This window comes from Pelmatolapia mariae, linkage group LG8, assembly GCF_036321145.2.
Source record: "Pelmatolapia mariae isolate MD_Pm_ZW linkage group LG8, Pm_UMD_F_2, whole genome shotgun sequence".
NCBI lineage: Eukaryota > Metazoa > Chordata > Actinopteri > Cichliformes > Cichlidae > Pelmatolapia > Pelmatolapia mariae.
In genome coordinates, this window is record NC_086234.1 from 18620776 (window position 1) to 18633959 (window position 13184).

Sequence of the window (13184 nt, forward strand, 5' to 3'; positions counted from 1 at the left end):
CACCAGGCGACCTGTGCAATCACCTTGAGATTGAACATGGTTGCTCAGAGGTCGAGGGTGTTGCACGCTCAACTAATCCGTGACAAATTGGTCACAACAGCTGCTTGTAATTGGTCACCAAATGTAAAAATATTTAAGTTTGCCTATTCTTGTTCTAGTATTTTGCATTAGTGAGCGGCAACTTTGTCTCTTCCAAAGAAGCGGGATTCCACCAGCCAATGGGTGACATCACAGCTGAAAAACCAGCATCGTGTTTGTTATTGCTGGAGCTTAATTTTTCCTCAATAGGAACACTGCATTCAACAAAGTAAAAGAAGATTAATTTTTCCAATTTCATTTCACTTTCCGATCATAGGATTGTTTTTTTTAGGATTAGCTGTCAATACGACAGAAATGTGACTTCAGCTTTCAGGCCCCGTCCTTTGCATGTGCACCGCCATACGAAATCTTCATAAAAAGGAAAACTCAGGTATTGAACAGCTTTGGTAATGAGTGACTGAACACGTACAAAAACCTAAAGAAAAACATTCATATTCACAGTGCTTGTGCCACAGTAAAGTTTCCTGGCTTAGCTCAAGTTCTTCAGTCTCAGAGTTCAAAGTGGGCCCCGCCGTCACATCACAAAGCCAATGAGCTGTCTACGATATGATCACCATTAATCACAGCTTTTGATCACGCGTGGAGCAGCATTTTATCCATCGCGACTGGAATGCCGTAATAGACACAAAGGATGCGGGGCCCTGCTCAGATTGACTTCAGACTGAACAACAGCGTGGCGCGGCGCTCTTTCAATAACAAGCCTTACACTTAGTTCAGCTTTCTTTTCTTCTCTTAGAGGAAAAGGGGGAAAAATATCACTTTGATGCTGTTTACTGGATATTTTTGCAAAAATAACTTTATGATGAATTTTAGGGGAGAGGGAAAAAATGTAGCAGGAGGGAGGGGGGGTGGGGGGGGGGGGGGGCCTTCAAAAGTAGTGTTAACGGGAGACAGATTTTTGACATGCTTCCCAAGCCATCTGCTTTCAGTTAAAGCTCGGAGACAGAGTCGAATATGGGGGAGAAGGAAGAGGGGAGTAAGCCTGGAGAAGATGACAGGGCAGCGGGGAATAAAGGGATCTGCAATATTGACAAGCAATGGTGAAAGCTATGTATTTGCAGTGTGAGCATTTCTGTGTATGCTGCTGCAAGGCAGGTCTCGCAAGTCTAAGGCCATAATACGTCACATCAAGCACATTTAAAATGACTTTCCAACACATTAGACGTTGTTCTAATCTCAACGTTTCTGCAAATATTTATCTGAAATACTGAAAAATGCTTCTGCTGATTTGACAGCTCAAAAAAACAAAATGTTCAGGCTCTGGTTGGTTCTGAAATCTGTCAGACTGCCAAAGTCCCATCAGAGAGTGTTCTGCTGTAGATGCCACAACACAAAATGAATTATGAGACGTTCTCCGGGCATATCTTTTTATTTGATGGGGTGTGGCCTCTGGGATTTGTTCTATCTCTGCCACTCAAGCCACAGATAGCCACAGCAGCTTGCCAAATTCCATGACTTTCCTTAATTAATCTTCTGACAGGTAATATTTTGTCGTCTTAGTTTGTGAGTTTCTTATGTTTAGTCTCCCCCCCTCTCTCTCCTCTCCAATCTGTCCATCTCCATCCACCCATCTGTGCCATTCTACCAGTCCTCAGTGGGCACAGTCGGCCAGTCTGGCCTGGGCTGCCCCTTGCTGTGCCCCTGCAGTGCATAAGCTCCTGTCTGGACCTTGGGTAGAGGCCTTTGTATGGAGCTGTAGGTGTGTTAGTGTGTGTAAGTGTTTGTGGTGTGCTATGTGTGGGAGTGTATGTCTGTATAGCATTCATAGCAGAAAAAGGAGAAGGGAGTCAAATCTATGCCTTAGGGCACCCCCGCTGCCCCAGCACCCCTTCACATGCGCCCTATTGAGGCCTAAGGGAGCGTGAACAATCACTGCACAACCAAAGGACTAAGTCCCCTTGTTATACAAGGCCAATTTTCAGCACCAGTCCCCCTCCCCGCTCTCTCCTCCATAGTTTGACCCGCTCGTCAGAGGTTGACGGGCTTCGTTAAAGCGAGCCGGGGTCCTTTAACGCCGTTATTTAATTAGCCATTCCACAGCAAACTGTCATCCAGCACTAAAACTACCCTCTCACCCCCACCCTTACCCCATTGGTGAATCCATCTTCTTCTTCATCACCACCACCCCTCTGCCATCTCCCCCACTCACCACCACCACACATGCTCAGCATCACCTCGACCCTTCCCCACTGTGTCCACCGGTCCCCTCCTCTCTTCTTTCCCTGTCTTTATCTCCAGTAATTAGCCAGTAAATGGGGGTTGACTCATTGCTGGGTTTCTAGAGTATTTGGGCGTGGGACTGAGGAAGTGTTTCTCCCGGCATGGGGTTTCTCTCTCAGTCCAGCACACCAAGAGCTGTGGAGGAAGACAATGGGAAAGGCCGGTACTACAGTAGCCGGCTCAGCCTCACTGTCCCTGCAGCCCACTGAGTTCTGTCTACATCGGCACCCTAATCATTAACCAGATTATGACTCTGTGTGTCTGGATAGATGTTAGGAGGGGGTCAGAGGGAATTTACTCACAGGATGCCAAAGACTGCTGGCAACTTTTCCATCTGGTTAGACCTGGATAATGAAGTTGAAGAACTGTGCAAGACACTGAAATTACAGCACTTCTTGTGATAAAAATTATTCCATCTCGCAACTGTGGAATTTTTTATATTATACTCTTAGTGAGTATGATTCCAGTTAACTACTTCATTTGCCCTCAGTGGAGTCTTTTAGAAGTTTGATTACAGAGCTGCTGAGCAATTTCACTTGAGCTGCACCCTAACTACGAGTGAACATTCTTTCCCCATGGACTCAAACATGAGTAGTCAAACTGTGAGGGCGAGTCTGGGGAGCCCCTGGCTTCATGTCCTCACCATGCTAGTTCACCGCCCTCTAGTGACTACTACAAAAGACAAGCACAATCACAGCCTATCCAGACTGCGTAGGTAAATGAAACCAAGAGTCAGGTTTAAATTCAGAGCAAGCGCGTCCTGATGAAGTTTGACCAGCTTTTGATGCAAAGTTTAATTTCAAAGCATGTTTACATTTTCTTTTTTTTTTTAAGTTTATTAAAGTTTTGAAAATGTTTAAATGTTCATTGGAATGGAGATCGACTTCAACGCGGCTCCTGAATCAATTTAGTGCGTCTACCGAACATGTTTAAGCGATTTGACTATCAATAAATTTCACTTGTTTGTGTAAGTTCTAATTTGGATTATGGGAAAATAAACATAGTTTAATAGTAAGAAGAAAAAAACGTTCAGCATGACTGTTGATTTTCCTCTAATGACTGCTTAGCATGGGAAAGGTACCGCTTAGTTATCCACGGCCATTTATAGCCCCTTAATTATGCGCCTATTTTGTGACCCCTGAGTTCAACGGGCCAATTCCTGTGTAGACCCAAATCCCGATGAACAAAGGTGGAATGTGATGCCCCTTTTCCGCAGACAAGCTACCAAACGTTTCCCATCATTTTCATGGGAAAGTTCACGAAACTCTTTTACACTTCAGCCGAGTATTGACGGCGCATTGAACCTATTAGTGCATCAGAGACACTCTGCTGATGAAAACCGCAGGAGAAGCAGCTGCTGTTATACTTACAGTGTGTAAGAAAGAGAGAGGGGTTAAAAAAACATCTTGTATTATCCTGTGTGTCTGGGAATATTGCTGGTAAATGCGATAAAAAAAAGGGCTGGTGCTTTAGGACCCAGTTGATCCTCATTGTGGCTGATATTTTCCACGTTGTGAGGGGAGGGTTGGGGGGGGGCTGTCAATCATAGTGAAAGTGGCCAGGGTGGGCAGGCCCCTCTGACACTTTGTACCGTCGGAGGGGGATATTTAACTTGGGACTGAGCACCACTCGCTACAGACACACTCACACACAGTGTGCCTAAGCAAAGAAATGCTCCAGCGCCAAGTCTCTCACACTCCTGAAGTAGGAGCGACTTAGTAGCTGCTGTACCCAGTTATCAAAGGAGGAGAGAGGCTCCCTAAGGAATTGACCGCTTTCATAGACCGGGGAACAAAAAAGCAGATTATGGACTCTCTCGTCATGCACCGACATTGCGATTAGAAGATTTTTTTAATTAATATTATTTGAATTTATTTATTTATTTTTTTTATTTTGTTGCTGGTGTTGTGAAGATTCAGCGATGCCACACTGAGAGGAACTCTGACCCAACCACGTTTTCTGTCTTTACGCAGTTTGCATTTCACGTGCAGTGAGGCTGCATTTCGCTGGAAAGCTGTGTTTTCATCGTTCTTCTTCTACTTCTTCTTTTATTTTTACACGCAAAAGCCAGAGTTCTGTGGGAATATTACAAGCGAGACTTTTACATGTAAAACCGGGCTGCTCTGCGATTTGGAACATCCTCTGGGAAGATAAGCGGCTGTTGCGTCCTGAAAAAAAACTGAGATTGTGCCACACGGCTCCTCCAAGTTTTCTGTCATTTTCAGGGAAAGTGCGCATCGACGGGCTGGAATACCGCAGGAGACTGGCTGCAGAGACTACCCCACTCCCCGCCCCCCTCTCCTCGGTCCGTGGACTGTGCGCTCTGGGACCTTGTCAAACCTGAGAGCGCCAGGCGACGTTAAGAGAAGCCACGTTTCTAAAAGCCGTGCGTAAAAATAACATTGGCCAAGGCAGCCATCGCTGCCGGGCGCGTGACATTTAAAACTTGGTGAAGTGCTCTTTTGTGCGCCCTTCTCTCCCGGGAGCTCCGGATCTATTCTGTCCCTTTCAGAAAACACTTCAGTCCATGCAGCTCTCGCCTCGGCCGCTGTCATCCAGTGCAGACAGTTTCGTCGTGGCTTCGAGTCCTCGGGGTAACCATGACAACCGAGAGAAACCCGAAGTGAATCTGAGGAGCGGGGTGAAGCAGGAGAGAGCGTGAATAGGCGCTCGAGTTTTCCCTTTTTTTCTTTTCTTTTTTTTGACTTAACTCTTTCTGCAGAGAGCGGGGTAGCCCGCTTCCATGCTGCACAGTTGCATCAGCGGGTAAATTGCAAAGTTGAAGGAGCCCTAAAAAGCAAAGCACTCCGCTCCATGTCATTCAAACCCGACGTGGTCTATTAAAAGTATCGCCTTGCTGGTGACTGAACTTCTACTATTTATGAAGCCCCGGGCTGGTGACTGCACAGAACACAGTAACCGGGAAAAGAACTGAGTATTATTCACGCGAGAAGAGCCCGTGCGTTGAACAAGAGGAATTATGGGCTTCTCTCAAACGCTGTTCGTTTACGCGCTGGTTTGCGTTCACCTCGGAGTTTCCCAGCATTACCTTCGCCTCCGCCCTTCGCCCAGCGATCACCTCCCAGTGCCCGACCTGAAGGAGGACCCGGACCCGGAGTACGACCCCCGGGAGCAGGACTTGGTCGAGAGGACTCTGAGGAAAAGACTCGGCAGTAACTTTGACCCCAACTTCATGTCCATCAGCCCCCCCATGCTGGTGAACTTCTCCGCGCCAGATAACCAGGTGAAGCCGCAGGGGCCCATGCCCAACGATATTAAAAAGCTGGACCTCACAGAGACCCCCTATGGAAAGCGGGTAAAAGTGGGCAAGAAAGCCCGTAGGAAATTCCTGCAGTGGCTGTGGACCTATACGCACTGCCCGGTTGTGTACACCTGGAAAGATTTGGGTGTGAGGTTCTGGCCACGTTACATCAAAGAGGGAAACTGTTTCTCTGAGCGCTCGTGCTCCTTCCCCGAGGGGATGTCTTGCAAACCCGTCAAGTCAATCACCAAGATTTTCCTCCGGTGGTATTGTCAAGGCTTTCTAAAACAGAAATACTGTACGTGGATACAGGTGCAATACCCAATCATCTCAGAGTGCAAGTGTTCGTGCTGATTCTCTCTAAGGAAGGAAGTAGTAGTGGTGGTGGTGGCGGCGGTGGTGGTGGTGGTCGACGGGGGAGTGGACTGGAAATACGGTTTCTATTGCACTGTTAACTCTCTACAGAGGTGGGCACCATAGCAAATCTATTTTTTTATATAGCATTTTAAGTGAAATACCAACATTGTACATATTTAAGAAAAATGCAGCTATTTTTTCTAATTGAACCAGGACCATATTTTATTCTCAACCCTGACATTTTTTTTCGGAGGGGAACACGAGCACTTCGTGAGGAAGGAGCATTTTGTTTTGTTGATATTTTTAAGAGACATTGAAAATGGATTGCATATGCTACACTTCTCCAAGAGGTGACCTTTTTCTTCTTCTTCTTCAACTGAACATTGATGCTGACTGTTATTTCACTGCAATGCTGCCTAGAGTTTTTGTATATTAATATCAATAATAATTAAATTGTAAAAAAAGAAGAAGAAAAGTTGAGGTTAAAGATATATATAAAGGCGTGAACTCAGCTTTTTTTTGGAATACATAGTATTGTAGGAATAAACAAATCTGTACGTTTTATTTATTATTTTAACGATTTGTGAGTATAGAGCATAAGGACAGAGAATAGCAGAGTATACCAGAATAAAAAAAATATGGGAGATGTCTACTTGAATATTTCTAAAAATGACAAAAAAATAAATAAATAAATACAAAAACCCCAACATATCAGTGTACATGTTATGGTTACACGTTTTAGCAATAAAGTCCATCTTTTCAACATGTGTTAGTGTCAACCCATGCTTACACCACTGTGTATATCCAAAGGGGCGTGTACACTGTAAAAAAAAAAAAAAGCTATCTAAAAATGTCTCATTAAGCTGTAAAAATCTTTCCTTGCCACAGAGATACGTTTCACTGGTTTCCATTCGGGGTGACTGAAGAGATTTCACATATCAGAGCGATGACGCTGAAGTATTCTTGCAATATTCGTGTGTTTTTCAACCGGAAACCCCTGAAACTGTACCTCGCTTTATTAAAATAATAAAGGGTGAAAAGACGTTTGCAAATGATATATTTTTTACAGTGTAGACGGCCGGGCTCCGAAGTGGAGTGGAGTTACAAACTACTATAAAGTTTCGGTGACTTTGTGTGGACTGTCTGACGCTCCACGCCGTCACAGCGATTTTAGAAAAGGCTGATTTACTACGCTGCTTAATGCGCAACGCATACCTCAAGCGCCTCCACAGACCTGGCATTCATTTGTCTCAACCGGAGAGCGCGCGAGAGAGGGAGAGCGAGGGGGAGAGGCCACGCACACGCATTCATCTCCAACTCGCTCCTGAGCTCCGAGGTGTTAACATAATGGCTAAAATATGATTCAGACTTTTCAAACAGTGTCAGATGATGAAATCGCAAGAGCAGACGCGCAAAGCCTCCAGTGTCTGGGGTCTCTCTGTGTTTTTTACTCTGGAAGCTCCACACAAGTTCCAATGAGGTATTTGTATAGAGGTGGACTGGAGCAGACAGGCGCCTATTCAAGTCTGACCGCCCTGGAGAGAGCGAGGGAGAGAGAGAGAGAGAGAGAGAGAAAGAAAGAGAGAGAGAACACAAAGCCCATAAAACAATGGTCAACTGTTTTTGACGTTAGCAGACTATTAATTGGAGAGCCTGGGCATGCTGTCTGCAAGTTAAAGAGATATGGGCAATTAAACGCGCTGGAGACGCGCGGGGAGGGGGGGGGGCAACGAAGTCCCGTGAAATCAAAGAGCGGAGTAATTTTCTGTAAGTAGGGTTTTCTAAATTGTGTTTATATTATTGGTCTAAATACAATCAACGAGTTCAACAGAGCTATGACTAAACGTCTGAAAGCGGAGTGTTTCCACTGAGCGCATTTTGTGTGCCTTTAAGCCATTTGTGTGTTTCCTTGCGGCCAGAGCCGCATTTGACACTTGCCGCCCGGTTATTGTGACAGAACCGCTAAGGGGGGGATTTGGTAAGCAGAGGAGAAGAACGGCAGCATGCCAGCGAAGGAGGAAGAGAAGGAGCGGGAGGGGAGGGGAGCAGGGGCTGCTTTCCTTACTGTCAGCTTCTTTCTTGATGATGTCTCGGGGTTTTTAGAAACTGCGTCTCTGACTCGACGGCGCCACTCAGCCGCCCCCTCTCGACTGCGCAGAATGAGGCACTTTGGGAAACAGTAACCCTTTCAGGCTCTGCCCGGAGAGTATTTTAGAAGCGTGTGAAAGGCAATACGCCGCCCTGGCTCCAGCCAGTTAGGTGCGCACCTTTTAGAAACAGACCTTGCCAGCTAGTCAGATCACTGGTTCTCAAAGTGGGGTCCGGGGAGCTCCATGTGGCCTTTGTGGGGATTCCAGGGGGGATTGGGTGCTTAAAATGTCAAGAAAGTGCTTCATTGACAAGAAACAACAACATTCAATTGCAAGTACGCACATTTTGGCACTCTGACCATGATCACAACCGCCAGATTTCTGCACTCTTCTTCAGTGGGACGTTTACGACTTTGTTTGGAGATCTGTGTTTAAACTGAACAGAAATGTTCAGTTTGATAACTGATAACTGTCCTGAAGTTGTCATTTAATTAGATAAGCTCACATATCTCCTCGCTCAATCTGTCTGCCTGAAGTGTCAAATCCAGTCCACATCCACTAACTTTATCCCATTCTACAAATAGAAACCTTTTCAATACAGAGTTAATATAGAAGCGTCTGATGCAGCCGTATGTTAAAAGTGGACCGTGTGTTCTTTTTCTTACACCCAAGGGGAGAAACAGTCCTAAAATGGGTAACTGTGCTGTCTTTACTTCTCCCCCCAAAACTAGCTGGACTACAAACAGCTTTACATGCCCTGATCAAATGTGTCCATTTTGTTTTTAAAACCAATAAATCATAAAATTTCATCATGAAATTGGGTTTGTTAAATTTATAACCCTTTTATTGGCTATGAACAGACTTTTGACTGACATTTTATGCTGGAGGAAATCAGAAAAAAGAAAAACCCTTCCCATCAACACACTCATCATCACATTGTCCTTAAAAATGTGAAGACTCGTGTGGTCTCACCCCATCCGATGCTCAGCATCATCATCGTCTGACACCGCCCGTCTCCACATTCGTCAGCACCGACCTCCTGCGAAGTGAGCTACAATAATAAATATGGTTTGGTAGATATGTGCACACTCCCTACATATCTACAGCCTCATGTGAATGTAAAATAACTCCCATATTTGCTGGCTGTAAAGAAAATTAAATGAAAGCCTGGAGGCAATTAGGATGGGGATGATAGGGGAGTAGGTGGGAGGAGGGGGTGACATGCTTAGTGGTAAAGATGATGAGTCTGTGTCTGCCTGATGATAGTCAATTATTCTGATGGATTGTGGTCTGATTGGGAGTGACTGTGTGTGTGGGTGGGTGGTAAAGGGTTTGAAGTGACACATCCTTACCTGTGCGGACACATCTTTATAGAAGAATACGTGTGCAAGTGAGCGTGCATACTGATTGCATGTATGCATAAAATCTTCCACAGGCACATGCACAACTCCAGTGCATGTGTGTGTGTGTGTGTGTGTGTGTGTGTGTGTGTGTGTGTGTGTGTGTGTGTGTGTGTGTGTGTGTGTGTGTGTATGCAGTGGGCTGACAGACAGACAGAGATGGAGACGAGGGTCTGTGGCTGTGAGTAAGGCCCAAACCTCATAGTTGTAAAAGCCAGTGAGTCAGCACTGGTGAGGTTATTGATGATGACAGGGTATTAGATTGAGCACTGGGAGGAGGGAGGGCACACACACACACACACACACATATACACACACGCACACGTTCATACACACACGCTTTCACCGCAGATGATACCCAGAATTCCATCACACCATCATCCATGGCTTGCGGTGTGTGATGGTATGTGTGTGTATAGGTGTCAAGCATTTGTTCATGTTGTACACGAGTTCTGTCTGGTAAGTGTGCCTGCAGAGCGTGTGTGAGAGAGAAGAGCAGAAGCCACTGTGACAGTGGGTTTTCCAGGTCCCCGTTTCTCTCAAATGCCTGAAATGGATGTCTGTGTTTTCATATGTGCGGCCAGTTTAAGATGGGAAGTCTTCAAGGAACTCACAGATGCCTCTCAGCAAACCTCTGCCGGGCTGATCCAGTTTTTATGATGCCAGCCATCCATCGCAGCGAGAGCTCGCAAAACCTGACCTGGAGTCAGTAGCAGTGGGCGTAGAATTCATAACATGCCATTGCATCAACACAGTGGCCCATCTTTGCAGACAAACAACAGGTGACTGTAGTCAAATAACAGGTGTTTGTAATCAAACTCCAGCCATTGCCAGCAAGTGGTGCTTATGGTAATTAAGCAGAAAGCTGGGAGATGAGCGCAGTGCTACTAAGAGTCATGAATGCATTCATTAATACAGGTCTGCAGACTCTGAAAACTGGATTGCTGCTACTTTTGGTCTGGATGTTAAGTTCAACTGCATAGCTTCAAATCAGAAGAGTGCAAATGCCTTCTTTTGTTAAAAACCATCCTCTTACAGCAGTGGCCCCCAGACTTTTTTATCTAACATACCTCACAGGCACGTCAGATAGACTCAAGAAGCCCCTCATCAGTACCACTTACTTGAACTAAGCTCCAGTTGTATCTACACTTCTTCCAGCTTACCTTTCACTCCTAGTGATGGCATTCAGCTCACCCAGGGTTAGTGAACTTTATCAACTGTTTATTCATACTGTTTCTTTATTATGCCAATCATTCATTCATTTACTTATATTACTGATCAATGGAACATCTATTCATTATGCTTAGTGACCACTCTCACGAGCTGTGGCCAATAGTGTCAGCTAAACCTCTACCAAATATTCCTCTCTATTTATTCAAAGTGTTCAACTAGTTTTTCAAATGTTTAGACAATCCATGCATTTCTCTAACAATTTTATGTGTTTATTTCTCATTTCTGCTGATTAGCGCACCTTCAATTAATAACTTCCTGCTTATTCATAGATATATCTAGTGTTTAACTAATGGCTCAGTCACTAGAGTCAAAATAGGACAGTGACCTCCTTGAGAACAGGAAAAAAAATCAACGGTTGCGCTGTGTTTGCATTGAATTTTTGTATTTTTTATTGTTTGTTTGCTTTTGGAGATTATTGTACTATGATGCAACAACTAAATGGTTGCCCAGGGGTTGAGCGTGCAGGACCCTTAACCTCTGGCCGACGACTGTCAACTGCAAGGTGATTGCAGCGCTCATGTGATGGGAGGCAACCTGTCTCCAAACAGTTGTCGTCTGACTCCGACTGGCTGCAATCATTCTCAGACAGATTGGTGAGTGTTTGAAAATAATTGCCGTCTAATTTATAAACGCAAACAGGTTGCAATCAACCTGCATGAGTCAGTGAGTGGAACTTATCTGCAGCCTGTCCCTTTAATATGGGGGACTCTACTCAACTGGTTGAAAAGTGGTGCTATTCTGGTTTTGTTTCTTATTTAAAAGCACGGTTACCGAGCACTTATGTCTTTTTTTCCAGTTAAAAATTGGCATCCTGCAGCATGTATGTCAGTATTTGTGGAGGAGTTTCTGAATTTCTGTTTCAAATCTATGTGATTCTGGCTGGACTCTGAATGTAAGTAATTAATCTGGATTTCTGTGCATGTAGACAGAAACAGTTAAATATTATAAACAGCAATTGGAGCGGTAATTGCCAGCTTGACCCCCATTGGAAAGTGAAATGATAGCAGACTGAAGAAGAAGACAGCAACAGATAAATAGTGTTTGGAAACTTGCTCCCCATCTTCAAAGCAACCATTTCAAAAGAAATGAGATCAGAAGTTAAAGTTGATTGCAATAATTTTGGTCATGTTCTGGTCTCCAACCATTGTTTTCCTTGTGTGACTGCAGCATAACATTTACTGTAATATTAGCATTTGTCTCTTAATTTAACTAACTGTAAACACTTCTGCTTAGTTCCTCTCACTTTTTAATGAAGTTGTATTTCTGTTGTGGTTTAGCTGGACTAATCTTTCCATCTAACCTCTGCTTTCTGTACTCTCCCTGAACCCAACTGCTCCTATTAATCACATATTACTATTAGTTTCCATTTCTAATCTGTGCATGTGAGTAATGTGAAGACTATAAGAGAACTTGTGTCTATTTTTATGTGATTTGTATCCTTAAATGCACAGCAGGCAAACACATGCAGTGAGATCCTGGTCATTCTATATGCTTTCTCGCTGCTACCATTTTAATCAGTGTCAGAGTCACATTTCTGTAGTCACGCTTGCTGATTACTCAGTTTAACTCTTGTTAGATGTAACAGATATTTTAAGCTCAAAGTAAGGCCTAAAAATAGAGCTATGGGTGGTGTGGCGTTCTCAGGGCTGGGAATAGTGCATATTCTAAGCTCTGTTTCCATGGTTACTTGTGCCTTTATCGCCAATAAAGGTCTCAAATTCAGAAAATAGTCCCTTTGCATCAATGTATACATTCTTATTCATTAAAAAAATTCAGTTAATTTGGCTTTATTTCTTCTTCTTTTTTCTCTTCCCACACACCACTCAGGTGAGAACAACAAGGAATAAAAAGCTCACATATATACACGACACACACTTTTCTATCACTCATCACCAGCACACACAAACACTCCAGTGTCCTCATACATAAATGGTTTCTGGTCGTCGTAGCAACACACGCAGGTAAACTATCTTTAAATTGTTTACCTGACCACTCAGCCCAATCGCGATACCACTAACATGAAAACAAACACACACTTGAATTTTCCCCCCAATTAAAATCTATATTTTCCATCTCCATCTCCGCTCTGCTCACTGATTGCTGCTGTACTCTCTTCGCTAACACAAACACGCACACACACACACATATACACACCTCCCCCTCACAGCCTGTCCGGCGGCTGTCTCCCAGTACCCCTCTGTGCGCCTAGATGGCATGCTGAGAATGTTTACTTTTGCCACAGTGTGTATTTACAGAGCCTAATAGTTTTTTAGGCCGCAATGGCGCCTCACTTCGTAACATGTGTACAACCCACCTACTCCTTCGAACTCCTAAACAGACACACACACACACACATAGTCTCAGACTCACACAGAAAACATACAACACCCCCCTACACCGCCGCCGCCGCCGCCACCACCACCACCACCAAACAACAAATCAAACCTCTGGTATTTGGGGTTTGGCAGTGGTGCAAGCTCGAATGCAGGCAGGTGACACGATTAAGCAGCAGCAGCAGCAGCA

At 44.6% G+C, this 13184-nt stretch overlaps 1 protein-coding gene across 1 annotated transcript; it reads left to right on the forward strand.

Annotated features, from left to right (window-relative positions):
• The first annotated feature begins 4971 nt into the window (after positions 1 to 4971).
• On the forward strand, positions 4972 to 6635 carry nog2 (noggin 2). Its single transcript, XM_063482095.1, has one exon. It carries the CDS (start codon positions 5300 to 5302, stop codon positions 5933 to 5935), a length of 636 nt encoding a protein of 211 aa, XP_063338165.1. The 5' UTR covers positions 4972 to 5299; the 3' UTR covers positions 5936 to 6635.
• Positions 6636 to 13184: the final 6549 nt, after the last annotated feature.